The sequence below is a fragment of the Scardinius erythrophthalmus genome (genome assembly GCF_964197995.2).
Source record: "Scardinius erythrophthalmus genome assembly, chromosome: 16".
NCBI classification, from domain to species: Eukaryota; Metazoa; Chordata; class Actinopteri; order Cypriniformes; family Leuciscidae; genus Scardinius; species Scardinius erythrophthalmus.
Window position 1 is genome coordinate 12,489,430 of NC_138236.1, and position 27,537 is coordinate 12,516,966.

Sequence of the window (27,537 nt, forward strand, 5' to 3'; positions counted from 1 at the left end):
TAATGTGAGCCATATGAATTGTACGGTTTTAATACTGTCAGAGTATTAAAAATAAGGCGACTGTAGTGTCCCAAAATTCAATAATAAAGGAAGAAAAGCTGACTTGTGTGAACCTGTAGCCGTTACGACTGTGACCTCTAGTGGTGATACTTTCATTGCGTTTACACACTGATCTTTAAGCTGCTCATAAAAGGAAGTCCATGAGTTTATTTATGGATCATATTTTTTAAACCCAAACACAAGATGTAGATCTACAAAACTGAGGACTCAGTTCCCTTCTATCTCTGCCACTTAAATTGAGATAAGGATTCATTTTTACTGTGGATCAACAGTAATTTGCTTAGACACATCCATTGTTTCGTTGATAACCCCCCCCCCCCCCCCCAGCTTTTTTGAATTAGAAAAGTTATTACAAAATACATTTTTATTTAATTATTTACTTTGTGAACTCACATCTAATAAACTGAATGGTCTAGTTATTGCTTATGTTGCTTCATTTTGAGACATGCATCTAAAACTATTTTAAGTGCTCAAGACAATGATTTCCTTGTTAGATGCAAATCAGTATTTTAATGTGGGGAACAAAACAATCATTTATTTATTCAATTTTTTTTTTTTTTTATGAATTTTACTTGCTCCTTTGTGGAATTTCAACATGTCTACAGTGTTTTAATTTGTGAAATAAGACAGCTCTGCTATTTTTTTCTTTCTTTTTTTTTTAATCAATATAAAAAAAGGGTTACAAATCCATGACTTCATCCTCCACAGTTTTCCCAGCGGCCTCCACATATTTCTCCTGTACACCAAGAGTTCTGAGATAAATTGTTAAGGACAAGATTTCGATTGCATAAATGAATGGAAGTGTTACCATAACTTTCACAAAAACAGAAAACTAAACAGTATGATAAGGATACGTGCTGAACTGGAAGTCTGCTCCAACAGCAGCAGACATCATGGCCTGCATGTTCCTCTCCTCCAGGTCTCCAAAGCAGTAGCCATTGGCTTTGTCCACAGTTCTCAAAACGTGCATCATGCTTTCCTTGTCCTGTAGAAAAACAATGGTCAAAAGATATACATATACATTTATGTATTTGGCAGGTGCTTTTATCTGAAGTGACTAGGGGTGTTTTCACACTTGCCAGGTTTGGTTAGATTAAAACGAACTATGGTGAGATTGATCTGTTAGTTTGGTTCATTTGAATACGTGTGAACGCTAACGAGACCCCTGAAAACGAACTCTGGTGCGGTTCGACTGAAATATGAATGCAACACAGAGCAAAGACATCTAAACAAAGCAAAAACAGGACATGAGGTCACAAGATGCGACCCTTGTAACACAGCATTGTTTGGGATGTTCGGTAAGTTCCATCACAAAATATATATATTTATTTTTTAATACATATACTTTTGGGGTCGGTGTTAAAAATGACAGTGTGTGAATGCTAAGCAAAACAAGACTAACCCCCGGTTTCACAGACTAAAATGCATTTTTGAGCTGCTTTAACTGAAAGCAACTTGCACTGGCATATCTTAAATCATTTTGTTATTGGAATTATTTTGTTTTGTCTCAAGATGCACAGCAGTAATGTTCTTTTTTTTAATGCACATATATAAAAGCTACTTAAATGTCCTAATTGAACCTAAATGTATCATTTTCTTTTATGGTTCGGACCAAAAGAACCAAGACAACCAAACTACAACTGTGAACACACCCTAAGGGTTTGGTGTGATCAAAAAACATTTCGGTGCATTTGCTCTGTAAGTGTGAACGTTGCCATCCGAACCTTGAAGTACACCAAACAAGTGGACCGAAAGTCACTTTTTCCAGGGGTCGCCGTCCACTTCCAAACGAACTCTGGTGCGGTTCGACTAAAATACGAATATAACACGGACCAAAGACCTCTAAATGAACCAAAAACAGGACATGATGTCACAAGATGTGACCCTAAAAAGGACAAAATGCTCAATTATGTCTGGTTCTTCGTTTGGCATTGCCCATTACAGTTTGGTACAGGCATCGGAACCACCGTCTGTTTATGCGCACTGCGCAATAGAGGTTCTTGTGACTCCTTTACACATTTTATAAGCCATTTTGGGGTTCCTAGCTGGTAAAAATACCACATACTGTACACTCCTGGGCCAAAAAAATGGGCAAAGCTAGAAATGGCAAAATATTTAGTGGTCTTTTAATGGTCTTAACCATTTTAATCACAAATCACTGGTCAGGAAATTAGCAAGAATTGCACAAATACTGTAGATAAAGTAACAAAGTATACAAGTTCCCCAACAAGTCCCCCAACTTGTAGACAGCTTTTTACAGGAAGAAGAGTCAGTGTTGTTCCACTCAATGTTAATGGCTTCAAACAGTTCATGAGTTGAAAAATGTCTCCCAGTTCATTTGAGTTTAATATGAGACCAAATATTTAATATAGGACTCTGACCAGGGCAAAACATGAGCCTGATGGACTTGTTCTCAAACCACTTGTTGGTTGTCTTTGCAATTTAGGCAGGAGCATTGTCCTGTACTATTTTTTTTTTAAGGTCCGGACCAAAAGAACCAAGTCACCAAACTACAGGTGTGAACACACCCTTAACACTGCATTCAAGGTACACATTTGATCAGTTCTAGCTTTCCCTGGGAATCGAACCCATGACCTTGGTGTTGCTAGCGCTATACTCTACTGTTTGAGTTACAGGTAAATTACAATTACAAAAGTGTGCACTAACCTGGACGTTAAGAGGTACAAAAGACACCAAGCTGTAGTCCTGGATCACTTCAGCTAACTTCACATTCAGGTGGTGAAACTTCTTGAAGAAAGGGTCCAAAGCGAGGTGCTCCACCAAATACGACAGGTCAAGAACCTCAGTGTAGAAGTCCAGATTGAATGCTTTTAAAAGAGAGTTGGTATTAAAGGAAAAGTTCATCCACAAATTTTTCTTTATTCAGACATTCTGCATCAGTCTGGACTATTTCATCTTACCAAGTCTGCCATATTGCTCAATGAGATCCATTTTTGAGAGCACATTTACATGAGGCAATTCAACCTGCAGCATGGTGGACAGGGACGTACACAGCACAGAGATGAACTTGGCCGGATCAGCACAGTAATGGGAATCCACCAGATGCACTGAGGTCAGCTGCAAATATCAGAAGATATCAGACAGGAAATACATCTTTATAAATCAGAGAGAAGTTACCCACCATGTACTTACCCTAAAATTCCACTTTGACAGCTTTGCAAATATATTCTTCACCGAGTTATGATGTGTGTAGAGTTCCACCTGACCTGGGCAGTCAAAAAGGAAGTAGCAGTCATGGTGGTGCTTCAGCTTGTTCTCTAACCAGTCCAAATTTGCCTCTAAATATTCCATAGAGTAGATGAGGCCACCATTGGGGCCAAGTTTTAGACTGTCCATCACATCATCCAGAGTGATGAGCTCGGATATGTCCACGGCACATGGATAAGGCAACGTTTCATTGGCAGGATCCAGGTTTACAACAACTACCTTGCGTCCAAGGTGGCTCAGGAATTCCTGCATGCCCCGGCAATAAGTGGTTTTACCTGAACCAGGTGGACCAATCACAACCTGGCCAAAATGTAGAGCTGGTTTTGAAGGATGTGATGCCATCATGATGAAGAGAGGTTCACCACAATGCAAACGGACAAACTAGGTTCCATCTGAAAGAGAAAATGACAACTTTTTAGAAAATAGTGCGAATTTTAAAGTTAACAAATGAACCATGTTCTTATTAAAAAATGTAATTCTGTCTCATTCACCATTTACTTGTATTGTAAGGACAGTGCTGTCATTCCGGTATGAAACAACATGAATGTGAGTAAATATAGAATGAATATGATCTCTTTAAGAGAAGATTATTTGACATTTAATTTTGAATTACTGGTAACCGTTAATTATTATTATCAGATATTGACTGTAGGTTTGCTCGGGAATAACGTTAAATCTGTACAGGCACCCGTAAACAAAATATTTTAAACAGATAAGACAAATAGGTGAACTAGAATTAACGTATACTGAAAATGAAATATGTATAATGTCGTAAGACAAACATACATAAAACAAAACGCAAACCTTTAAATGTCAGTGAATTATTTCGCTGCATCACACCGCCATAGACATGCTGTGAACCGGATGTTGATTATTCCAAAATAAAAGTCCCATACAACTGACTTGAATTCAGAAACGATACAAAACCTGATTAATCGGGCGAAATCAGCGTAAAATAGCATAAACTCGTCAGTTCTTTATAGTCATTATAATATCAGATTACTTATCTAAACTGAAAAATATAACATTATATAATCACTGCATATAGATTAAATTATTTTTTTTTTTTTAACTTAATGCACATTTGACAAATAACGTTTGGCTCATCAGAGGGACTATCAATTTCAAATATCCTCATTTGCTCTCACGTGTGCAGTCAATCAAAAGGCAAAACATTATTATCATCCATATTTATTTTACAATACAAAACATCTAAAAATCAAATATGAATTTACTGTGAGAGAATAGAAAATATCTAAAGAAAGATGGCATCTTTTGTATAGCAATATTCAAATTAGTCTCATTATTTTCTGAATAACCATGAGAATGATTAACTTGCTGGCGCTAACTACCAGGACAAAGTATGTCTCTAATCACAGACTATAAACTAAAACACATGAAACAAGCACACATCAAATACATCCAGTATATTTACAGTAACCAAATCTGGACATTATATGCACTTCTTCAAGAGTATCCAAAATATACGTTTTTTTTTGAAGATAGATTAATTATTTCTGGCTTTGAGCACTTGCTTTGAGGGACAACACTGTACACAGTTTGACGGGATACAAAAGCTAGCCACCTGAGAATAATCATACAGACAACTTGGGCAGGCTGAAGCATGATTGTTTCATTGTCCACAAGGAAATTACAAACTGAGCAGTTCCTACGGAGGAAATTCTTTCAAAGAGTCCAGCACAAAACAGGTAACTTTGGTAAACGCTGAGGCGAGAACTACTCATCCAGGCCTTCATCCTCTTCTTCTTCTTCTTCCTTCTTTGCGTCAACCTCGGCTGTGTCGGAAAACTCATGAAGGAGCACGTACTCTCTGCTGCTGAAGCCAAACTTCAGCACATCCTTTTCTTTGAGCTCGTAGTAACGCTGAGATTCTATACGCTGGTTGTTCAGGTAGGTGCCATTACCAGAACTCAGATCGATGATGTACGGCTTCACTCTCCTGCCCGAGGTGCCGTCCGCCCGTGTGAACTCCACTAATCTGGAGATGATAAAAGTCAAAGAGAAAAGGACAATTAGTAAGGGAAGAAATTTCCACATAAATTCAATAAATAAATTGTCACGTTATGGCATGTGAGGGTATCAAAAACTAAGCTGTCGTCCTAACAGGTCCGACTTTTTCATATAACAAAAAGAACATTTAAATACAATAAAACAATACACAAAAATGTATAAACTAAACAAATGTCTCAAACAGATTAAAGTGCAAAAGAACTATAGAGAACAATAGGTTAGGTAAAGATACATGAACTAACATTACCTAACAATGACCAATATCTACATGTATTACAGTAGTTATTATTCTTTGTTAATGTTAGTTAATAAAAATACAACTGTTCATTATTAGTTCAGGTCCATTAAAATTAATATAACACATACAACTTTTCATTTAGATACAGTATTAGTAAATGTTGAAATTAACATTAAGATTAATAAATAATTTACAAGTATTTTTAGTGTTAATGTTAACAAATAAATTGACTAATGGAACCTCATTTACTATAATGTTACTGAACAATAATAAAGAGTCAGAACATTTTCAATCAATGTCTAAGACATGTTTAGTCCAGATTAAAATGTAAAAATGTTTACGTTCGCAAATAAATAGCCTATTAAGTCTTTAAGTATTTGGTGCTGAGATAAACACCATAGCGAATACAATCTGAATGTCTCTTTGAAACATTTAAATACTTTTTAAAATAACATTTAAATCTTTTCTTTGGTATTGTGACGTTATGAAAAAAGGGCAGGGACTTGGTTCCATGCATCGTGGTTAATTGGATGGAGGCAGATCTGAAAGCAAGTTTGCAGTCAATGGGCCTTTTTCACATTTCTGGGGTTCTCAGAAGCAGGAGTCGTCATAGATGGGTAACCCTATAGTGGTGAACGGAACTATAACATATATCATTTTTGCGTTCCCATTTGCTCCAATAGAAAATCCATGACAGCATTTCTAGGTGAGTGAATGCTGTAGAAATATTGTTCATTGTTAGTAACAAACGAAAACTTATTGCAAAGTGTTACCAAAATAGCTTTTGTTGTTCTGACCTGTACTGAAAAACAGCATGCTGTTTGGAACAAGAAGGGTGGTCGATAGGAATGTCTGCAATCTTCCTCTGTCGTCCAAGTAGATACGCACTCTGTCTGTGGATGTACATGACTGGGAGCGGCTCGTCGTTCTTAAAGGGGTACAAACGCCATCTTCTTTTGGGTATACGGGCCTCGGGAGGCTCATTATACTTGATCACCACCCCCCTGAATGTATTTGTATCTTCCACCAAGGCACCTGATAGTTCAAAGTTGGGCTTTTCCTTCTCAGCTGCAGGGGCGGAATCACTATCCTGTTGACCACCGAAGTCCTGTTCCCCGTCGTCACCACTGCCACTCTGAGCCTCCTGTCTGAGGCGATTCTCTCGCCGCCGTTCATTTTGTCGTTCCCTCTCAGCCTGCTGTTGCTGTTGTAAGTGGGCATCACGTTCTCTTCCCCTATTTCTGTCCTGTTCTCTGTCTCGCTCTCTTTGCCGTGGACGCTCTCCCTCCCTTTTCATTCTGCGGTCATTTGAATCATCCCTTCTCTCACGAGGCCGATGACTTTCGGGTCCTCTGTGATCATCTTGCTCCTGTAATAAGAACAAAATCTCCACTTAGTATGCCTATTTAGCAGCGTGTAATGTGTGTGTGTGTGTGTATATATATAATTAACTTCATTATAAAATAAATATAGAAATATAATACTGGGTCTGTATAGAACATTTTTAAAGTTATAAAGCAAGTTACAAGTTTACAGAACTAAACCTATATAGACTTATATAGAGTGACTTGTATTTTAAACAAGATAAAAGAAGATAATTTACTGCATATAAAATGTGTCATTTCATGTTTTATTTTATTTATTGTGTCAAATACAGTTTTATAACAGCCTCTTTGCACCTCAAAAGACCACTGAAAACTTGATTCCTCATGGCATGACCCCTTAAAGACAGCTTTCCCATCAATTAATGATCATGATCAAGATTATACCAGCATCAAAAATTGTCTATCATAATGTTGGTTATGTAATGCTGTAATATAATTGTAAATAACATTTTTTTTATAAAATACAATAACCACAATGTAACATTTAAAAAAAACTTGTATTTTAAATTACTATAAAATAAATTAATATAGCTAACTATATTATTATGACTTTATTGGGTGTGTAAAGGCCTGTCCACATCAAGAACGATAACTAAAAAGATAACTATATTGGTGTCCACTCCAGCACACAATATCGTTCTATTGATCATAAGTGCACTGCAGTTTTGTCATCTGCCACTTTAAATGTTCAAGCTTTTTAATGGATTCTGATTTGCTGCCAATGTTTTTATTGTTCACTATCTGGGAGAAAAAAAAAATCATGATTCCAATTATATTGATGAATCTTGATTGATGCTCTGTGCCGTTATCGTTATAGTTGTGGTGTGGACACTGCTATTGTTTTACATTTACAACGATTTTTAGAACTATATCTTTATATTTATTAGTATCTTTATTATTCTGTAATGTAACTGTAAATCAAATCTTTTGTAAACAACAATGAAACTCAACATGTTTGTAAATATTCTAAAATGTCCACAAATTAACATGAAACAAAAAATCCAATAACTTGCATTTTAAATTCCTATATATTGCCTAATATATATGTATGACTATATTGAGTCTGTAATGCTGTAATGTAACTATAAATAAAAGAATGTGTAAACCATAATAAAATATAAAATATCCCAAAATACTAAATATCCACAATTTAACATATTAATAGAGTGTATTTTAAATTCCCTTTAAAAGAAAATAATATAGCCTGCTATTTATTAAGGAGTCACGTAATGTTTTGTAAGCACAGTTTTTCCCACTGAGGTCCAAGTACAAGTTTTAGTGCCAAACCCTCTGTGGCCTTTAATCACTTCAAAGACAGTTTTCTCGTCAGATCATGACATAACTCGGTACAAGTTGATCTGTTTCTGTATTGAGCTCACCCGCTTTAACCTGATGTCAGTGCTGCGATGCGGGCTTCTGCTGGTCTGGGGTCGAGGTGACCTCTCCTGCTGTCTGCCCGATGAACGGTCTCTTCTCGCTGGCGATCTGTCCTTTCTTCTGACTGGTGATCTACAAATACAGTTCAGGAAACATTCTATAAGAAACCACTGGCTACATATAAAATAACCTGTTGATCCTCCCCGCATTCTATAATATTTTTTCGGCCAATCTCTTTATTCGGCTGAGCTGTCATTTAAGATAAACAGAGTGTGAAGTATAAGGCTGCTTATATAAGATACCTGCTGTCTCGTCGCTTCGGTGGAGGGCTGTTGCTGCCGCGGCTGGAGCCTGAGCTGGATCGACGAGCCCGCGGAGGCCGCGCGGGACTCACTTTTTCTTGCTTGATTTTTGTCTTTACAACCCGGCCAGGAGATTCTCTGTGTCGTCTCCTGTTATCCATTACGAAATAAGCTTGCCTATTAGCTTCGTAAAAAGTAAGAGTCGTTCATACCACAGGAGAGTATGAAGAGAACATGGAAACAGATTCAAACCACATTTACGAAACTCCCATGTACACTTCCGGTCCGATGACTGTACGCTGAAGAAATCTGTCCCTCCTTCTATGTAAAGCACGTTAGTTCCGCTTTCTTCAGGGCATCAATGTAACGAGTTTTTAAAAAAGAGATTATCGAGAAATTAAATAGGAAACATTTTAATAATATACAATAAACGCAAATAGCCTAGTAAAATAAAAATGGAAATAAATTAATAAAAAAGTGTCGAAGCGTAATAAAACCAAATAAACCAAATAAACCAAAAAATAAGTATATAACGAGTAAAAGGATGCCTGTTCACATATAAATCAAAATCATATTTAATACGTGCGTCAAAAGCCCTTTTGATTTAACGTTTAACAGTTAGTGCCACCAAGTGGCGAGTTGTGTCTTGTGCTTTAGAACAGAAATATTAGAAAAATAAAATACCAAAATATATTTGTGTCATTTATTTTAAAAGGTTTATAAGTCATAAATATTTAATCGGTAAATTTAGCAGTATAGTTTGTAAAGAATTTATTTCCTACCACTCCTGCGGACTGAAAATCCTTGATGGGACGGACAAGCCCGGTTGTTATAGCAACGTAAACAACGAAACGAAACTTCTGCATCCTTACCGAGGGAATTTGAAGTCTTCCTAAAACAAAACGCAGACTTTTTTTTTAATTTCTGCACTTTATCATTATAAGCATGATTACTCCGTCTGACTCCTTGTTGAAGTATGATTATCCGGTGTTAGTGAGCAAAAATACAGAGAGGAAGTCTCCAAAGGTAAGCAGTTATTGTAACACTTATGTAACGTTAACGTTAACGTTATACGAATAAAAACAAACCTGCTAAAGTATACATGGTTGTTGTAATAAAGCGTTAACACTTGATTTTCATCTCTTCCTTCACGTTTGACACAGAGTCGCCCTTTGAAAGTGAGTCCCCAACAGATTGTTGACGCCGGCCCGGTCCCACCTCCACCCAAACCCAAGAGTGCCTCAGCGGATGCCAGCAAGCAGCAAACCGAAGAGATCCTAAATGCCATTCTACCACCAAAGTAAAATAAACCTCTTACAATGATTAGTAGAAGTTTTCTTCAATCGGGTGCTGACCTGTAATCACATCACACACTAACGTTTAAAATGTTGGGCTCAGTAAGATAAATAATAATAATAACACTTTTATTCAGTAGGGGCACATTAAATTGATCAAAAGTGTCAGTAAAGACATTTAGAATTTTACAAAAGATTTATATTTCAAATAAATGCTGTTCTTTTGAACTTTCTATTCATCAAAGAATCCTGAAATAAACGCATCACGGTTTCCTCAAAAATATTAAGCAGCAACAACTGTTTTCAACAATCAGAAGATATGTTTCATGAATAGCAAATCAAAATATTAGAATAATTTCTGAAGGATCATGCGACACTGAAGAGTGGAGTAATGATGCTGAATATTCAACTTTTAAAAAAATCTCACTGTCCCCAAACTTTTGAATGGAACTGTATAAATCATACAAATGGTTCTGTTGCAGGGAATGGATGGAGGACAACCAGTTATGGGTGCAGCCAGTGTCCAGTGCTCCATGCACACGAATGGATGTTATTAATTTGCAAGAACAGCTGGACAAAACCCTGCAGGAGAGGCAGGCCAGAGAGACCGGCATCTGCCCAGTCCGCAGGGAGCTCTACTCTCAGTGCTTTGGTAAAAATACATATATTCTAAATGAAGTGTCATGTTAATAGCTCTTGACATTGATTTACATGACATTTCCTTTTTCAATCTCTTAGATGAGTTAATCAGACAAGTCACCATTAACTGTGCCGAGCGGGGGCTCCTGCTGCTGCAAGTAAGAGATGAGATTCGCATGACCATCGCTGCCTATCAAACGCTGTACGAGAGCAGTGTGGCCTTTGGCATGAGGAAAGCACTTCAGGGGGAGCAGGGAAAGTCTGACATGGAGAACAAGGTCCTTATAGGGATAGTTAAATCAAAAACTTGCTTTCTTCTGCGGAACACACAAGATGATCTCAAATGTTTTATTTGTCCATATAATGAAAGTCAATGGCATCCAAACTGACATTTTTTTACTTTTGTGGGGGAGGGGGGAACACAAGAGACATAATATCTTATGTCAAAATAAGATATTATTCAAAATATCTTTGTGTGTGTGTGTGTGTATGTGTGTGTTCTGCAGAAGAAAAATCATTATCTTTAAAGCATGACCAGACAATTACCATTTTCAACTCATTGAGATAAAAACTCTTGGTAGATTTCAGAGTTGGAGAGCGAGAAGCGAGAATTGGAGAGGCTATTTAACGAGCAAAAGGCTAAATGTGAAGCAACCGAGAGACGAGAAGCAGAACGGCGGGAAATTGAGGAAAAGAAGCATGCCGAAGCGGTCCAGTCCCTCAAACGAACCAACCAGCAACTCAAGGTAAAGCAGAGATCATCATATTTAGGATTTCTGACATTATTTTTTCAGACTCTAATGTGTCCATTTATTTTTTAGGCACAACTGGAGGGCATAAGTACTTTGAAGAATAAAGCCTAGATATTATTAGAATATTAATACACAAACTATTCAGTTTCAAAGAATAAAACATTTATAGAAGCACCTGTTCTGAGTATTTATTCTTTTTTTTTTTTTCTCCAAACAAAAGAAAAAGAACATACATAGATACACAGGTACATGATCCACCATTCAACACTGCTGAATCAGGACACACTGTCTTAAGTTAAAAACTTTGAAAATGCACAGTGCTGAAATGAATTGTAGTCATAATGTTCATGAGGATGGCTGGAGCCACAGTATGAATAAAGTGCATTGGAACGATTGCATCACAGATCAACCAAACCTTCACCGTTACACAAATCAATGTGACTCCACTCCAGATGTTCCAATTTAGCCACCGACATGACGATGGAAACGGGGATTGATGTGACTGGGTTTCTGACCAGGTCTTATCGCTTAGCTCGTTTGGATTTCTTGCTATCCACGGGCATCTTTCGGTTTTTATTCTTGTTCTTGACATTGTGCGTCTCATAATAGCGGACCCCCACTTTCTTCACTTTCTGTGCACGCTCCAGGCTTCTTTTCTGTTTGGGTGAAGTAGTTCAACAGAGAGAAAGAGATTAGTTTGGTCTCAAATTCATTTGAGATGTCTTTACTATGGAATCAGAACTGGGAGAACAGTGCATACCTCTTTAGATGTGAGTTTGGTAGCCTGGGCAGGCTCCTCATCTTCCACAGCTTTCCTCTTTTTGCCCACTGTCACAGCTGGAAAACAAAAAGAGGTTGAGTGTCTTTTACTCACTTCTTTACAGCACCAGACATCCCCTAATCATTGAAACATCTCTGAAAAGACTCAGAGGAAATATTTAGTGTATTCAACTGGGTTTGCAAGTCTTAACTTGCATTCAGGGCTGGACTGGTAATCTGGCATACCGGGCAAATGCCCGGTGGGCCGATGTGCTTTTGGGCCGATACATCTCATACTTTTTTTTATTTTATTTTTTTTGACGGCCCATAAAACTCGTACATCGGCGGCCCATTCGTTTTGTTTTGTTTAATTGACAGCGCTGGGTTACTGCCGGTGTAATGCATTGGTCAAAAAAAAAAGTAAGCGTTTTTTTTTTTTTTCCACTAACAGACCGGCCCATGAAACGCGTAGATCAGCGGCCCATTGGTTGTTATCTTGATTGACACTGGGCTGGCCCAATCACATCATTAAACACCTCCCCCTCTGGGCTCTGAGCGAGCGTGCAGTGTCAAGTGTGTATCTGTCAAAATAGTCTGAGAGATGGAGAGGAAACGCAAGGAATGTGCAGAGAAATAGCGTGAAAAATAGATACAGGCCCTTCAAGCAGACGCTGTAAAATGTGTCAAGATATATATGTTTTCTGCAGCAGCAGGACCTTCATCAGCTCCAGTGGCTGATGATGAGGATAGTGAGGAGGATCAGGAGAGAGAGATGAGAAAGTGTAACGTAGAGTCCGCGGTAAGCAGAACTACTTTCAAAACACTTTGGCTATGAGTGTAGGAACCCATAACCCGGTTACAGATTATTTCCACATCTGCATAGTTGACAATAACAGCAATTTACTAGAAGTTTAATGAGACACGTTTGTATCCATGTTTTCCGCCAAAATAAAAGCTCGATGCAGTTTCCGTCAAAATAAAAGATCATGTGCTTATCTCTTTCAAGTTTAGAAATTAGTACAAAACTAATTATGAAAGTTTTCTTTATTTTTCGGTGCATTATTTTTTACAATATATAGGCTACTATCATGAGATTAATATTATAACTATTATTATGTAGTAGTGTAATATAGACAGACACTGTTACTAAAAGAGGTTTGATTTGTTTTCTTTGTTATACTTGCACACTGAATATGGGTTGGAGCTTTTAATTTTGAACCCTCAAACTGCACCAGATTGATAAATTTAACATTAAAATGCAAAAAAAATTCTTAGGGGGACCATGCCCCCAAACCCCCCTAGAGGTCCACCCACCACAGTTTTACCAAAATTCCTTTGAGAAACACTATGTCAATGCAGCTTATAGCTTGTTTTTTGGATTCATCACTGTGGAGTATAGTTCGACTGTATTAATAAATTACAATTTCATCTGTTAACTCTCACTCGTTTATACTCACTCATTACATGGCATTAGCGGTTTTAATGAATAGGAGTTAAACAAAAACATATTCAAAGGCGTGCAAAGATGGGTGGTGTTTATGATCATATGTAGTGGGCCAGTCTGGGCCAAAATGCCAGGGCCGATTTTCTGTCCCAGTCCAGCCCTGCTTGCATTATGGAGATTTTTTAAATATTGTTTATATTGCTGTCTATATCAATATTTATTAATATTATTGTGAATATTTAAATACTGTTTAGGGTCAGTAATCATTTGTTTTGAAAGAAATGTAAATTACTTTTATTTAGCAATGATGCATTAAATTGTCAAAAGTGACAGTAAGACATTTATAATGTTAAAAAGATTTCTATTTTAAATAAATGCTGTTATTTTTAACTTTTTATTTACCAAAGAATCCTTAAAAATCTATCACGGTTTCCACAAAAACCTGTTTTCAATGTCAATAATAATAATAAGAAGAAATATAGTAGTTAATGTAGTAGAAATAAGTAAATGTAGAAGTTTTGAGTACCAAATCAGCATATTAGAATGATTTCTGAAGGATCATGTGACACTGAAGACTGGAGTAATGTTTGCCGTCAAAAGAATAAATGACATTTTAAAATATATTAAAAAAGAAAATAGTTTTTTTTTATTGTTATACTATTTCACAATATTACTTTTTCTACTGTATTAAGTATTACTGTATTTTGATTAAATAAAGGCAGCAATGGTGAGCATAAGATAATTCTTAAAATTAAATTAAAAGATTTAAAAAAAATATTACTCAAAAAATTCAATAAAAATATAAATTTATAAAACAAAAAATATAGATGTTCATTAAATATGCAGTTCTAGTGGCCATATCTTTTTTTTAATACACAAGCATTTGGCATCAACTTGGGTTAGTTGGGTGGGTGTACCTTTCCGTTCCAGATTCTTTGCAGAATTCTGCTTTGCTGTGGCTTCAGTGAACACCTTTTCAGAAAGGCCTTTAGGAATGCTGTAAAAACACCAAGACAACACATTAGAATATCAATAGATAAGAGCTAAACACTGAACTCAAAATCACAGAACTCTCTCATAACCTTTTCAATATGAGTTTAAACAAACCGTATGGCGGAGAAGTGCTTTGACTTGGCACGATCAAGAAACTGTTTCAATTTGGCAATCTTCATATCCATCTCTTTATTCACTTCACGTGTGCTCTTTTTCTCCGCTGTAGTCGGGGGGCCGGAAACAGAGGATTCTTCTTCCTGTAGTTCTCCACTCTGCTCTTTTTCCTCATCCTCCTCATTTTCCTCATCTTGCTCATCTTCTGAACCCAAGGGTTCCAGGATGTCAGGCATCTCGACAGGAACAAGGTCCTCCTCGCTGAACTCCGGAGCGACGTTTAATTTGCCAAAGTTCTGCTTGACATTACTGAAGATTTTCTGCATCTCCTCTTGTTTCTGTCTCAGCAGCTTTTGATCTTCCTGCTGGCTAGATGAGGCCCCCTCCACATCCTGAGCTTCAAGTCTGTTTTCCAACTCTTCCTTCTCGGTTTCCTTCTCAGCCATTTCCAGCATCAGTTTTGCTTTGTACTGATTGGAAAGATCAAGTGTCAGTTTAAGACTATAAATGTTTAAAAGTGCATTAGGGTCTGTCAGTATAAAGACTGGCAAAATTCAAGTAATTTTGTTGGCCACAGTGACTTAAAAAAGGATTTGTACCAAGTAATTCAATATGCATTAAGGAAGTTACATATAAACAATGTCTTCTGAGGTCTTTTAGAACACAATGCTCTAATTTTACAAAAGATTTGTCTTGGAACTCATTTTTGAATAGAGCCTGAGCTATTGTTTTACTAAAACAATCGAAACTTTGTGGAAAATTAAGAACATTTACCTCTTCATCCATCTCGGCCCCAGGCGGCTTCACAAAAAAGGGGATGCGTCCCCTCTGCCAATCATTCAAAACCATTTTAGACACAGTAGACAGATCTGGCTCTCCACCCTGTATTACCAGAACAACACAAAACACCAGTCGTTACAGCACAGACATGTACAGTGTTTGGACAAAGACAAAGATGTGAACTAACCCGTGTAACCGACCTGTAGGCCAAAATCCTTTTATAAAACTCAGATTTTGAATTAAATCTTAGTGGTTTTGGCATAAGAGTAGCATAAAATGTGGCTTTTTGAACTTTAATTTAAATGTTTTCCACCAGCTTAAAGTAAGCAAACTGTCACATCTCAATCGGACACTCTAGAGGAACGAATAAACAAATGTGCCGCGAGGACCGAGCTGACAGTTCATTTTATCAGATACTCCACCATCAGGCCAGACCTTAAGCAGTTTTCCGGTGCGAAAGGCGAGCTTTTCCAGGAAGTCCTCGGCGGAGCTCCAGGATGGAATGCGGTATGTCTTCTGGATGTACTCCGCTTTGGCCCTCTCCAGCACCGCTCCGATGTGATCCTCTGGAGTTCGGATCTTCTCCACTTGGACCTAAAAGCAACATATATAAAATAAGAGGATGAAGTGGCCGCTGGGATTGCAAAATCGGAACGGATGACTTTGAGAGTCCAGGCCATCGTACCACTCCCTTCAGCACAATGTCGGTCTCGCTGTCGTCGGAGGGGTAGACGACGCCGGGACAGTCGATGAGGAAAAGGCGTCTCATTAGTGTGATGTACTGCCAGACCTGTCAGACAGAAACAAAACAGTTGGTTGTGGCATAAAGCTTAAGCTTGAACCAGTCCATAGATTCATCTATTTCCTCCATTTAAGAAACCACAAGACCGAAAACATTTCAATATAATGAACTGCATTTAAACACATGCGATTTATAATAACTTGTGTCAAGTTAGCAAGCAGTCAATAAACTTTTGAGTTAATAAAAATGAAGCTAAACAGGCCTAAAGAGTGACTGAAGCAAATGTAACATTTCAACATTAGGAAAAACTAGTTAAAGAGACGTAACAAAAAATATTATAATCAATCAAATCAATCTATTTATTTCATAATCGAACTAGAAACTCTGTTTTTAAAAGAAAAGAAAATAGTGGAAAGAAAACGTCTAATAATTGAAGAATCACCCAAATCAGGGCACACAAGGGAGATTTTATATTATACAATTTATCATTTAAAACATAAACAGAACAGCGTGGAAGTCCAGATTTGTTTAGAATTTGATTTCAATCTGGCCTCTGTCAGTAATGTGTTTTTCCTTCGCCTTGAACTTTCACTCGCTCTCAGTTCCATGTTTGTAAAATGAGAGGAAAAATTTGACAACATAAAAAAGTAATTTCACACAAAAACATGAATACACAAAAGTAGCAGCCAAAACCAAACTGCTGGAAACTTAGGCCATCAAAAATGTTAACACATGTCAGGAGCTGGCAGGTAGTCTTACACTCACAACAAATAAATTCAGGATCATTTAATGACCCTTAAAAGAAGAGTCGTTCAATCGTCTGATGTTTACGATCAGTATGTAACAACTACAAGTGGATGTTATAAGAACAGATCACCAAAAATGAAAAATCTTAAATAGAAGGCGACTTGAAATGCAGTTTAAGTGCTGCATGTGTTATTGGTTGGTTGACAGCCTTTCCTCTTTATTCATAGCATGGAAAATAGCAGCTTTAACATTATGCTAAACTTCTCCTTTTGTCACATATTATTATTATTAACAATAATACATTTATTTTATGTATATGAGATGAAAACAAAAAAAGCTTCTGACGTCTTACCTTAGTCTCACCAGCAAGGGGTGCCACGTTACAGACTTTTTTGGAGCGCAGGGTATTGATAACAGAGCTCTTTCCAACATTGGGGTAACCAATGAAACCAACACTGATCTGCTTTTTGTCTGAGTGGAGCTGAGCAAAAATCAATGTGGACATGTTAATAGTAGGCAAAAGTCATTTTGAAAGTAGCAATTAAATAGAAGAGTTACACGCATACTGTCAAGTCCTCTAATATAATGTCGGTTTCATGGTATCAAGGTCAGGAAAACAAGACCTTGGAAAATCTAAGAAAAACCTTGGATCAACTCTTCCCCCAATAATTTGCACACATTGCCTCTCACATTTCCCGATTCACTTTTAAAAGGGGGCTCCTGCCCAAGAAATGAAGACTTCATAGGCCTCTTAAATGTCATTACACCTTCAGATTTATATTGCACGCATGGTAACCGGGATATTTTTGTGCCGGTGTTTTCTAACTCATAAAAAGTGTCTTGTCATATAACTCTCACAAAATTTATGCTACGTAAGCCCACTCTCCTTTTTAGTATTTCCAAGTTTTTGTTTACGGCCGTGCTCCCAAAAATAGCTCAGAGGCAGATGTGAAGACAGGAGAGGAGCCCAATAGTATGGAAGGGTGGGGAGCATCTGGTACCCGACCAAACCACTGCTGTCTTTATCTGTTGCCACGGACCAGAAAACAGGCTGATCTTGTCCTAAAACTGCGGTTTGAGTAGATAAATGTTGTGGAGCGAAACCGCTGTGCATTTAAAACCTGCTGCCCATGGTTTCCAAGGCATGGTGTGTATGATGTGTGTCCACATAAAAATATGCTGTAACTGTTTAAGGTCTTACCTTGCCAAACTGCCGCAGGAGCTGGATAAGGGAGCCCTTGCCGAAGGAGTTGGTAAGGCTGGCGTGAAAGGCCAAAGTGGGGTGTTCCTGAGAAAGAACTGCAACCCAGCGTTTCTACAACATACATACATGTATAAGCAAGAATCCGTAGAATGATCCTAAGTGAATGATCCTAGTACGACAGTTTATATAATGATTTATTAAACGTCCATATTAATTTTTTTTCTTCCCAAAATGCATCCCTCTTCATAAATCGCAGTTCATCTTAAATTGTGTGTACATGTGTAAATGTGCTGTAATGTACAATGTAAAACGACCTTTTACATTAAATTCAAGAGTATATTCATGTGTATAAAATGTGTATTAACAATTACAATTGTTTGTAGCCAGCTACCCCAGCTATATCATGGTGAGAAGAAAGTGAAAGATATAAATAAATAAAATTAAAATACAGAAAAAAATATAGATGGTTTTTAATGTTTATCTTTGATATAAATTCTAAAACTAAATCTGGTCCTCAAACTTTTCATAAGAGTTAATAAGCAGTAAAAATGCTGCACATTTTGCACTAATAATAATTGTAATGCATATTGCAATTGCATATTTATCTTTCATATTACATTTTCTTAATGTTAAATTATTTTAATTAAGGGTATAGGAGCGCAAAAAAAGAATGCATGCTCTTCAGTTGGTGTATACATAAGACTTTCATGTCAGTTTCTGCCTTTATAAATCCCGTTTTGTTCTTCACTTCTGATGTAGGATGAAATCCATGGGATTTAGGATCAAATCTGGTCAAATGTGGCCTTTCTAAATGTCTCCCAATGTCTAGACATTAGAAGTGATCTATGAAATTAAATGTTTTTGAGAAGAGAGAACAGATAAAAAAAAAAAAAGCGCACAAGGGCAAGGGCTGCCCAACAAGAATCACTGCAAAATGATAAGTGATTCCCTCTCAACAACAAAAATAATGGGTTTCCCAATCATTTTCCTGTTAGGTTTACAAAAGACCTGTCATAAATCTGAAGGAGGTAGGCAAATGTTTCTTCGGCTTGAATGCAAAAGTCTGCGGCTTATAAACAGCTGGTAGAGCTCCATCGTTTCCTGTTGCTGCATTTCAGAATCGCCAATAACACAATTTACAAACAACAAGAATTATAGATGTGAAAGATTGGAAAATATCTGTCAGGGAAGGAACTTTTAACTGGTTAACTATTACAAAAGTTGGGCAAGCCAAGATAAACATGCCTGTCTGTCAGTGAAACAAACTCCAGAGACGGGATAATTGAATGTACGGACAGGACACATTCCAGACAGTGGCCTTTTCCCAAAAACCCTAGTGAGCAGCATTGCTGTCTACTGCCAACATAGGCAGTTCCCTACATCCTAATTGTCCAGGAACAACAAAATCGACCATTTTGGATAGCTCTACACAGACAGGAATTTACTAAGTACCTGCTAAACAACATGATCCTCTAATAGGCATATAAATACATAACACAAATATGGGATAAAAGTGTTTTTTATTAGATTTAACTATTTTGCAACTGAATGTACAAGTATATTTATCATTAAGACAACTGACATTTAGTTTTTTTAAAGTTTTTGGTTTTGTTTAGTATTACCAATATCTTCATTCCAAAATATTGTTTTTTTTTGCTCCTGAATAAGTCAATTTATCATCAAGATTTCAAACATTTTCTTTCACCAACATAAATGAATTTCAACACAGGCAATGTTAGAATGTTGCTAAGCTAATGACAAAATACTCTGACACATAGCACAAACAAATGCTGGAAAAAAAATATGTTTAATGATATTTTTAAGCTAGATTTAGATTTGTTTTTAATTTAGAAGTAGATTTATAATTAACATTTCTGGCACTGTTTCTGCCATTTTGGATGGATTTTTCCCCCCCACTTAGCTTACTGAAGTGCACTTTGCTTGCATTCTACATTGAGTTTCCTATCTTAAAAAGCTTCTGGAACATCATTCCAGCCTACATAGGCAGCTCAACAGGTTATGGAACTAGTATGGAAGTATTCAGCTTTATTTTCTTACCGTAACCCATGTGGGAATGAGATCACACTTGTTGAGCACAAAGATGAGGTGCTTCCAAGGTTTCTCTTTCTTTAGGTAGGACTCAATGCTCTGGGAACGAGTGCCCATAGGGTCCCGAGCATCTAGCACCTGGATAACGACGTCCGAAGAGTCGATCACCTGTGCAAAACATGCTTCATTTTAAGATGTGGCATCATTTGGCAGTACTGTGGTTTTTATTAAAACTTTCAGAGCAAGTTGTTGTGAGACGGTTATAGCTACCTTATACAGCTCGCCCCAGATCCTCTTTGACTGACCCTTCTTAAAGATTTCCTCCCGAGCCTCGTCCCTGCAGTGATGGGGAAATTAAATGGCTTTGAGGCTTTTATCCAGTTATTTCATAAATACAATATTTGCTATACCAACAGGGCATAGTTTCTGCAGTAGGGATGTACTGAGCTATAGGAACTTTAGAAATCACTCCACTCACTTGACTCCGCTGTCCTCAAACACCAAATCACGATCTTTTTCAGTACTGTAGCTCTGAGCCGAGACCTCTGCCTTTTCAGCAAAGTCCTTCAGCTCTCCCACAGTCAAGTTGGGCCTCTTTCTTTGTGCCTTCGGCCCAAAAGTGGTCTCGAAAGTCTCTGTGTCCAGAATGTGCACCTTGGAGTTCTACAAGATCCAACAGATGATCAATTGACATTCATATTTCATGAGAACTGACTGTTATATCCTCATATCATGATCTCCACAACTTCAGGAATTTCTTTTGCATTTTCTTCAAGCATTTTGACAGCTTTCTATGCCCCATTCCTAAGAGGAAAAAAGCCCCATTGATTTTTGGGAGAGCGGAGTGTACTCAACACATTTTATGGCATACTAGAGTGCGTCATAAAATGTTGTTCCATACAAAGCAACATGAATGCTTCTATTAAGCATATATTAATTTGACTTTGTTTACATAGTATATAAATCTATTTTGTTTTTTTAAAACTGATCTTTAGGATTGACTTTCTGTTTGATGAAGTGCTGAAATCTGTTTGTTTAGACAGTGTGGTCTGACTATCTACTATAGTAAAGATTTAGACGTCAACAAGATGCTAAGAGACATAATACACTAAATAAGGTTAAATTTGTATTTGGAAAGCATTGCACAGTTTGTAACATCCCAAACAAAGAAAACTTGAAATCCGATCTAGACGCATTCCGAAAAAAAGATCAGATTGTAAACTTTTTCGAACTAAATGCAGATGTGGTTTAAATCAGATTTGTAAACACCAGTTTTACACATTTAGAATTGTATATACACTACTGTTCTTAAGTCTGCTGCCAGTAAGATTCAAATCAGCATATTAGAATGATTTCTGAAGGAAATGTGAAACTGAAGACTGGAGTAATGATGCTGAAAATTCAGCTTTGCCAACACTAGTTAATAAAACTAGAAAAAAGTTGTTTTAAAATGTAATCATATTTCAGAATATTATTGTTTTTATTGTATTTTTGATCAAATAACTGCCGCCTTGGTGAGCATAAAAGACTTCTTTTAAACACATTTTACAAATCTTACTGACTGCAAACATTTGAGCAGCAGTGTAGCTAGAATATAACTAACATTTTTACAAAAAGGCAGCTAATTGTACAAATATTCCTATATCAAGATCACACAAATCCTAAGAACAATGAACGAAACATCTTACACATTTAACTTCACCCGGCTAAATTGCAATCTGTAATTACCTTAAAAAAAAAAAAAAAAAAAAGGAAGCCATACCACTGTTGCAACAGAGGATGGAATAAAACGACAAGCAATTTACAGATCTTGTCAAAGCCAGTAACATTTCTCGTAAGAAATTGTACTTCTGGTAAGATTGCATTTCTTTGGAACAATTGACGTGGATGATAAAAAAACAACCTGATTTGAGGCTAACCACCACATCACAACATGTTCAAAATATTTCTGAGAAAGAGCAAATATGTGCGCAAACAATGGGCATTACGGCACACGCTGGAGGGGCTGCTCAAACACCACAAATCAAAAAGATAGGATGAAAATATATATGTACAATAATTGAGACCGTATCATCAATTCCCTGCAACCAAGTTTGAATACAAGAACAAAAACATAGTAAATGTCACAGTTCTGAGACGCAGAATAAAAGTAAAGTGGGATGTTCATTACACAAAGTCCTAAAAGGTTTTGCTCACACATGGAACAGTTTAGATCCTGAAGTGAATCAACAACAGTTGCAGAAGGAACATGAAGAACTGAGCAAAACATTACATTTTATTCTGAGCACATATTTTAATACTGGCAAATGGCGAGCCCTCAGGTGCCAAAGAGTAAGTTCTAACGCAGGTCAGGCCGTGGACTCACTAGTACACCGCTGTCAGACTAACAAAATCATTTTGCTGTGGTTAGCACGCGTTGCACGAGGTCTACAAGTTACGAGACGTTTAACCAAGAGGCGAAAAACAAATACAAATGAGCAAATGCAAATTGTTTATGAGAATTTGCCGGAAATGAGCAACTGGTCATTCAAGTCGGAAATGGACTTTGTGAGTGGGCAATTTTACTCTTGAAGTTTATGGTCAGGGACATTTTTACTTTATTTTTTATCATAAAAACAGCACTACTAACAAACTATTATCAATTGTTTTCAGTAATTGAAACAAAACTATATGAAAGACGTAAACTTAAATGTAAACAAGAAATTAGATGTTAAATTGGCAAAAACTGAAATAAAATTAAAGCTAAAACCAATAAAAATGACCAGTGAATGGCACATAACTTTTAAATGAAAACTAAAAATATGTATAAAAAAAGCTCATTCGAAGAAATCTTAATAAATACCATAATAGAGCATAAATACTAAAATAACACTACCTCACGTAAAGGCCAGAGTTAGACGTTAGCATGTTGCTAACATAGCACTTTGATACTCTAAAATGTGTCAAACTTTTATTTTTTCTGTTTTAAGTGAATTATAAAAATATTCACATTTCTTTGATGTATTTATTTTACAGAGCTCATCCCAATGAATTATGGGACTGGCTGCTCAGCAAATCTCAAAGGGTTTCACACAAACAGCCTACCTGTCTCCTCTCAACAGGCTACATTAGGACTAAAAAACAGATTTCTTGTATTTAAAAACAGTGGATGTATACCAAGGTATCTGCATACTCACGTGTGCCTTTATTCGGTCATGCAGCAACGACATCGGCAGCTTGCTCTGTTTCATCACTACTCTGTACGGACTTTTCTTTACTGCGTTCATCTCTTCTTGGAATTTCTGCAATGATGACTGCTTGATGACGCGTGTATTAGCTGCATAGGGAGCATATGGGAAAAGCAAATCAATATTTATATAGTCAGATCCTAATACTACTTGGAAAAGAGTACAATTGAGGCTAATTCCCCTCAATAATCATTCTCACAGATTAGGATTCATTAAAACTCTAAAATGCTCTTACCGAACCACTTGATGTTGGGCTCAACTCTGGCCACAGTTCCAGGGGCAACTGTGTTCTGGTACTGCAAGGGCTTGATCACCTTACCTCGATTGTTGCTGTGAGCATAATGAAAAAACATGCATGTTTTATGCAACTAATTCTTGTCAAAACCTCACGACCCACTACAACTATATACAATGTAAAGACATGCTTACAAATATGTAGATGTATGTTGGATGTGCTGCTACTGCTAAGATGTATAGTTTGGTGATTTGATTAGAGTAATTGACTGTATTTTTGTTTTTATTTTATTTGTATGGCTTTCTGTCTTGTATTGCTTTGTGGACCCCGGGGAGATTAGCAACCACTTTCTGGAAGCTAATGGGGATCCAAATAAAGAACTAGTGTTTGCTACTAATCTGAAACTTGTATATGTAATTTTGTAAATTACAGGTCAAACTGTTACCATCTCTGCTTCTGTCTGTACATATTCAACCGTCGGATGGTGGCACGGTCCCTCATGTTGTTCCCTCCAGCTCCCTTGACTCGGTCTGTAATGTTAAAAAAATATGGACACACATTGTTATACACAGGGACATATAGTTCAATCTACTTTAATTTTGGGTGAACTGTGATAGATTGTTTAACTGGAACACAAAGGTTAACAGAATGGGATTTTGAAAGAAGTCTATGTTCACCAAGGTTGCATTTTTTAAATTAAAAATACAGTAAAACAGTAATATAATGAAATATCAAAGTAACTGTTTTCTATTTTAATATACTTTATAATGCCATTTATTCCTGTGATGGCAAAAGCTGAATTTTCAGCATCATTACTCCAGTATTCAGTGTCACATGATCCTTCAGAGATCATTCTAATATGCTGATTTGATGCTCAAAACATTTCTTATTGTCATCACTTGTGAAAACAGACCATCATATTCTGTTATCAATTATTCTTTGATGAATAGTTCAAAAGAACAGCATTTATTTAAATGTCTTCACTGCCACTTTTTTGATTAATTGAATGCATCCTTGCTGAATAATTTGTATTTATATATATATATATATATATATATATATATATATATATATATATAGTATTAATTTGTAGCATATGTCCTTAAACTTATCCTTGATTACATTCAATACCTTCGTTAACTTCAGATCAGCAATCATGTGGGCATATATGCTAAATATTTTTTACAAAAAGAAAGATCACCTTTTGTTTTTAAATAGTTTTTTATGAGCAGTGTAAGAAAAGAACCAGTATTTATAGCAAAATAGCACTGAAAGTAACACATCTTAAAATGTGACAACCATTGTAGTGACAGCTCCATAATTGCTCAGACTGACAACTGATCCGGAACATTTTTGAAAAACAATCAAACATTGTGGTAGCAATCTAGTACGATTTTTATTTGATGTTATAATTGTCATGTAAAAACACGGCACGTTTGGCACACTGACACGGTCATCACAATACAAGTGCCAACAGCCTCTGATGGGACATTTAAATGCTTGACAGAAGTCGTGGTTACACACAATCAACGATTTACCCTGGACGAATAGAGGCAAGTTGCTTTACAACATGCAACAGTGAAAACATAACTACAGAACGACTTGTATAACGTTACTTCTCAACAAGAGTTGGCTAATAGTTTAGCCTTGCTAGCAGTTCACATTCAGACCAGCGGTTCATTTCATCTTACCGGGATTACTGCTGGAGGTTGAGGGATTTATGGAGCTTTTCCCCTTGTATTTTGGTTTAACCATTGTGATCGATTACTCCGGTACACTCCCAATACTGTAAATATAGATATAAAGCAGTATTTCAGTCCACTGTAGATTTCCACGTGTTACAATAAACTACACAACCCAGGAAGTACGTCATCAATCAAGCGACAGATTTTCTTCTTTTCCCGTTGAGAAAAGTCAGTAGCTCCTCGGACTCATTTCAAGAATATCTTAAAAGCCACAGTTTACCCATTGGTATGCAATGTACCAATGTAAATATACCAAAATGTATTTGAAATACATTTATTTTATGCTAAGTATACTGCAAATACATTTACACATTTATGTAGGCCTACTTAATATAAATACCCTGCAATTGTACTGTTGGTATACTAAATTGATAAACTTAAAGTCTGCTAAATTGGAACAACTAATTTTGTACTTAATGGAGTTATGTGGAAATAGTGCTGAGGTCCAACTAAAGATAAACTTAAGTATATTTGATTGTGCTACAATGTAACTATTGCAAGTATACTTTAAGTACACTTTAAATATCTTTGATTTAAAGACTGATGTACATAGATCATACTATATTTACTCAAAGTGATATTAAAACACATTTTATGCTTAATATTAAGAAATGTGCATTGTGCAATAAACAAAGTACTCAAAAGTTTCAGCTTCATGCATTATGTCAGTAAACATGTTAATGGTTTTGTATTATACTAACTTAGTATGAAATAAATGTATTTTAAATACATTTCGGTATAGTTTTTTTTCACTAGAGGTGTTATGACCTTACAATTGAGAGAGTATGCTGTATTTTCATTTTTAAAAATGCTAGTATAATACCGCAGGACATGCAGTTAAACTAATGATATGACAAAAAAACCCTTTAACATATGAATAAAAACTAAAGTCAAGTCAAGTCAAGTCAAGTCAACTTTATTTATATAGCGCTTTTCACAATACAGATTGTATCAAAGCAGCTTCACAGTATTAAATAAAATAGTACATCAGTGTTTGTTTCTGGTGTAAAACATCCACGTTTGGTAATGCAGATCAATAGCACTGGTGAATCTATTAATCAATTTAAGCATCCCCAACTGAGCAAGCCAAAGGCAACAGTGGCAAGGAACCGAAAAACTCCATTAGGTGACCTAATGGAGAAAAAAAAACCTTGGGAGAACCCAGGCTCAGTCGGGGGCCAGTTCTCCTCTGGCGTTTATGAAGTAGAGACCGGATTTAACTGTAAGATTAAAATATTATATGAATGCCTGGCTGAAGAGATGCGTCTTTAATCTAGTTTTAAACTGGGAGAGCGAATCTGAGCAACGAACAGTATCAGGAAGGCTATTCCAGAGTATTGGTGCTAAATGTGAAAATGCTCTCCCTCCTTTGGTGGATCTGGATATCCTAGGTATGACCAGAAGCCTCGAATTTAGTGATCTTAAAGAGCGCGATGGATTATAGGGCGATAGAAGATCCGTTAAATAAACTGGAGCTAAGCCGTTTAGGGCTTTATAAGTCAGTAGCAATACCTTGTAATTAATACGGAACTTTATAGGTAACCAATGTAGTGATGATAAAATTGGTGTTATATGGTCAAACTTTCTTGATCTAGTAAGAACTCTAGCGGCGGCATTTTGGACTAACTGTAGCTTGTTTATTGAGGATGCAGGACAACCAGCTAATAAAGCATTACAGCAATCTAGTCTCGAGGTCATGAATGCATGAACTAGCTTTTCTGCATCAGAAACAGATAGCATGTTACGTAATTTAGCAATATTTCTAAGGTGAAAAAATGCTGTTTTTGTAACATATGAAATATGATTTTCAAAAGACAAGTTACAATCTAATATAACACCCAGGTCTTTTACTGTAGAGGATAAAGTAACAGGACACCCTACTATGTTAAAGTTGTTTTGTAAGAGGTTTTGTGGGCGGTTTTTTGAACCGATAAGTAGTACCTCTGTCTTATCTGGATTTAATAAAAGAAAATTGTGCGTCATCCAATCTTTTATATCTTTAACACACTCTGTCAATTTGGATAATTTAGCGTTTTCATCCGGCCGTGATGAAATATATAGTTGAGTGTCATCAGCATAACAATGGAAACTAATTCCATGTTTCCTTATAATATTTCCAAGTGGCAGCATATATATTGAGAATAATAGAGGGCCTAACACAGATCCTTGCGGCACTCCATAGTTTACTGGA

At 36.5% G+C, this 27,537-nt stretch overlaps 4 protein-coding genes across 6 annotated transcripts; 1 reads left to right on the forward strand and 3 right to left on the reverse strand.

The window, feature by feature from the left end:
- Nucleotides 1–552: 552 nt before the first annotated feature.
- gpn2 (GPN-loop GTPase 2) lies at nt 553–4,188 on the reverse strand. Of its 2 annotated transcripts, none has more exons than XM_081387764.1 (6): nt 4,093–4,188; nt 3,214–3,680; nt 2,982–3,138; nt 2,728–2,888; nt 915–1,045; nt 553–812 (listed from the first exon to the last, which is right to left on the reverse strand). In XM_081387764.1, exons 2-6 carry the CDS (start codon nt 3,631–3,633, stop codon nt 740–742), a joined length of 942 nt encoding a protein of 313 aa, XP_081243890.1. In that variant the 5' UTR covers nt 3,634–3,680; nt 4,093–4,188; the 3' UTR covers nt 553–739. The 2 variants fall into 2 exon arrangements, with proteins under 2 accessions (XP_081243890.1, XP_081243891.1); XM_081387765.1 differs by having other exon boundaries at nt 624–812; nt 3,780–4,145.
- A 170-nt stretch (nt 4,189–4,358) lies between these two features.
- snip1 (Smad nuclear interacting protein) lies at nt 4,359–9,874 on the reverse strand. Of its 2 annotated transcripts, none has more exons than XM_081388825.1 (4): nt 8,622–9,874; nt 8,322–8,451; nt 6,355–6,926; nt 4,359–5,287 (listed from the first exon to the last, which is right to left on the reverse strand). In XM_081388825.1, the coding sequence occupies exons 1-4, from the start codon at nt 8,780–8,782 to the stop codon at nt 5,026–5,028; spliced, it is 1,125 nt and encodes a 374-aa protein (XP_081244951.1). In that variant the 5' UTR covers nt 8,783–9,874; the 3' UTR covers nt 4,359–5,025. The 2 variants fall into 2 exon arrangements, with proteins under 2 accessions (XP_081244951.1, XP_081244952.1); XM_081388826.1 differs by having other exon boundaries at nt 4,469–6,274; nt 8,622–8,931.
- On the forward strand, nt 9,567–11,418 carry dnali1 (dynein, axonemal, light intermediate chain 1; the record flags this gene model as incomplete). The annotated part of the gene is made up of 6 exons (XM_081388827.1): nt 9,567–9,647; nt 9,785–9,921; nt 10,399–10,568; nt 10,655–10,833; nt 11,137–11,301; nt 11,377–11,418. 6 exons carry the CDS (start codon nt 9,567–9,569, stop codon nt 11,416–11,418), a joined length of 774 nt encoding a protein of 257 aa, XP_081244953.1.
- gnl2 (G protein nucleolar 2) lies at nt 11,347–25,526 on the reverse strand. The gene is made up of 16 exons (XM_081388824.1): nt 25,293–25,526; nt 24,047–24,131; nt 23,602–23,696; nt 23,316–23,455; nt 20,618–20,802; nt 20,410–20,476; nt 20,149–20,307; nt 18,088–18,201; nt 17,239–17,367; nt 16,083–16,187; nt 15,833–15,991; nt 15,392–15,499; nt 14,618–15,087; nt 14,428–14,507; nt 12,068–12,144; nt 11,347–11,963 (listed from the first exon to the last, which is right to left on the reverse strand). Exons 1-16 carry the CDS (start codon nt 25,354–25,356, stop codon nt 11,829–11,831), a joined length of 2,172 nt encoding a protein of 723 aa, XP_081244950.1. The 5' UTR covers nt 25,357–25,526; the 3' UTR covers nt 11,347–11,828.
- Nucleotides 25,527–27,537: the final 2,011 nt, after the last annotated feature.